The 974-nt window shown below is 42.9% G+C and overlaps 1 protein-coding gene across 1 annotated transcript in view; it reads right to left on the bottom strand.

Annotated features, from left to right (window-relative positions):
- LOC106512057 (WD repeat-containing protein 3) overlaps positions 1 to 802 on the bottom strand; it is a gene marked incomplete at both ends in the record, with an annotated part of 2,410 nt that extends 1,608 nt beyond the window's left edge. Inside the window, 2 exon segments of the mRNA XM_014000755.1 lie at positions 381 to 611; positions 710 to 802. Coding sequence (XP_013856209.1) covers positions 381 to 611; positions 710 to 802 — 324 coding nt within the window.
- Positions 803 to 974: the final 172 nt, after the last annotated feature.

Raw genomic sequence — 974 nt, 5'->3', positions numbered from 1 at the left:
CATTAGCACCTCTAGTAATATATTTACTGAGAAAAATGTTGACGTGTTCAATATTTATTTTACCTGCCGTGTATATGGATTTAGTTATAACAGAATGATCCAGTAGCTTTTAAAGCCAAGAATCTGAAAATGTAATTAGGTCATTTTGACCAAATATGATTTAATCCTCATTTCGATATGATGGGTCACATATTTTTATTAAGTTTACTATGTTTGTTTTATTAGTTTATTGTTCTCCATGTGTTTTTAAAAAGAAAAAACAAATTAACAATTTTCTGAGGACCCTCAAGATAGTTCTCGCTGACCACAGTTTGAGAACGTATGTTCTACACATCATTAAAGCTGATTTCCAAGACCCTCTGGCTAAGAAGCAGCCTCACCTGTTCCAGACTTTGACTGTGTCCCCCGAGGCGGAGAGGACAGCCAAGTTGTCGGAGCTGAAGGCCAGCGTGCGGATGTCGGTGCGGTGGCCCCCGAGCGTGAGACGAGCCATCTTATTGGCGACGGGGGTCTTGTCGGAGGTCTTCAGGCTGTAGGTCTCGATGGTGTTATTTTGCAGAAGTAGCGCCACCTTCAGCTCTCCACCTGCACACAACAGGCAGTCCATCCACCTGAGAGGGCACAGAGGATTTACTGCACCATGTCAAGTTTTTATTTATTTATTTTTTTACATTTAAACCTGGAGTCATGATTTTTGCTCGACACGGACCTGATTTTGGCAGAAGCCTTGATGTTAGTTAGTCTGACGATCTCATCCTTCAGCATCCTCTCCATCACTGGCTCTGGTGCATCTTCCTGAGCTCTGCAGCAGGGGGCAGCAACACAACAAGTTTCACCAACCTGACCTCTGCAGCTACACCAGCAGGGCTGGAGGATTGAGATCTACAAGCTTAATTCACTGGTTTAAGTGGTGAAAAACAATTTGTGACAGACAAGGTCAGAAAAATCTTATTTCACTAATCATGCATCCTGAC

Source organism: Austrofundulus limnaeus, unplaced genomic scaffold (genome assembly GCF_001266775.1).
Source record: "Austrofundulus limnaeus strain Quisiro unplaced genomic scaffold, Austrofundulus_limnaeus-1.0 Scaffold4053, whole genome shotgun sequence".
Classification (NCBI taxonomy): Eukaryota; Metazoa; Chordata; class Actinopteri; order Cyprinodontiformes; family Rivulidae; genus Austrofundulus; species Austrofundulus limnaeus.
Note: the sequence above shows the minus strand (reverse complement) of the source record. Positions and strands in the feature narration are given on the sequence as shown.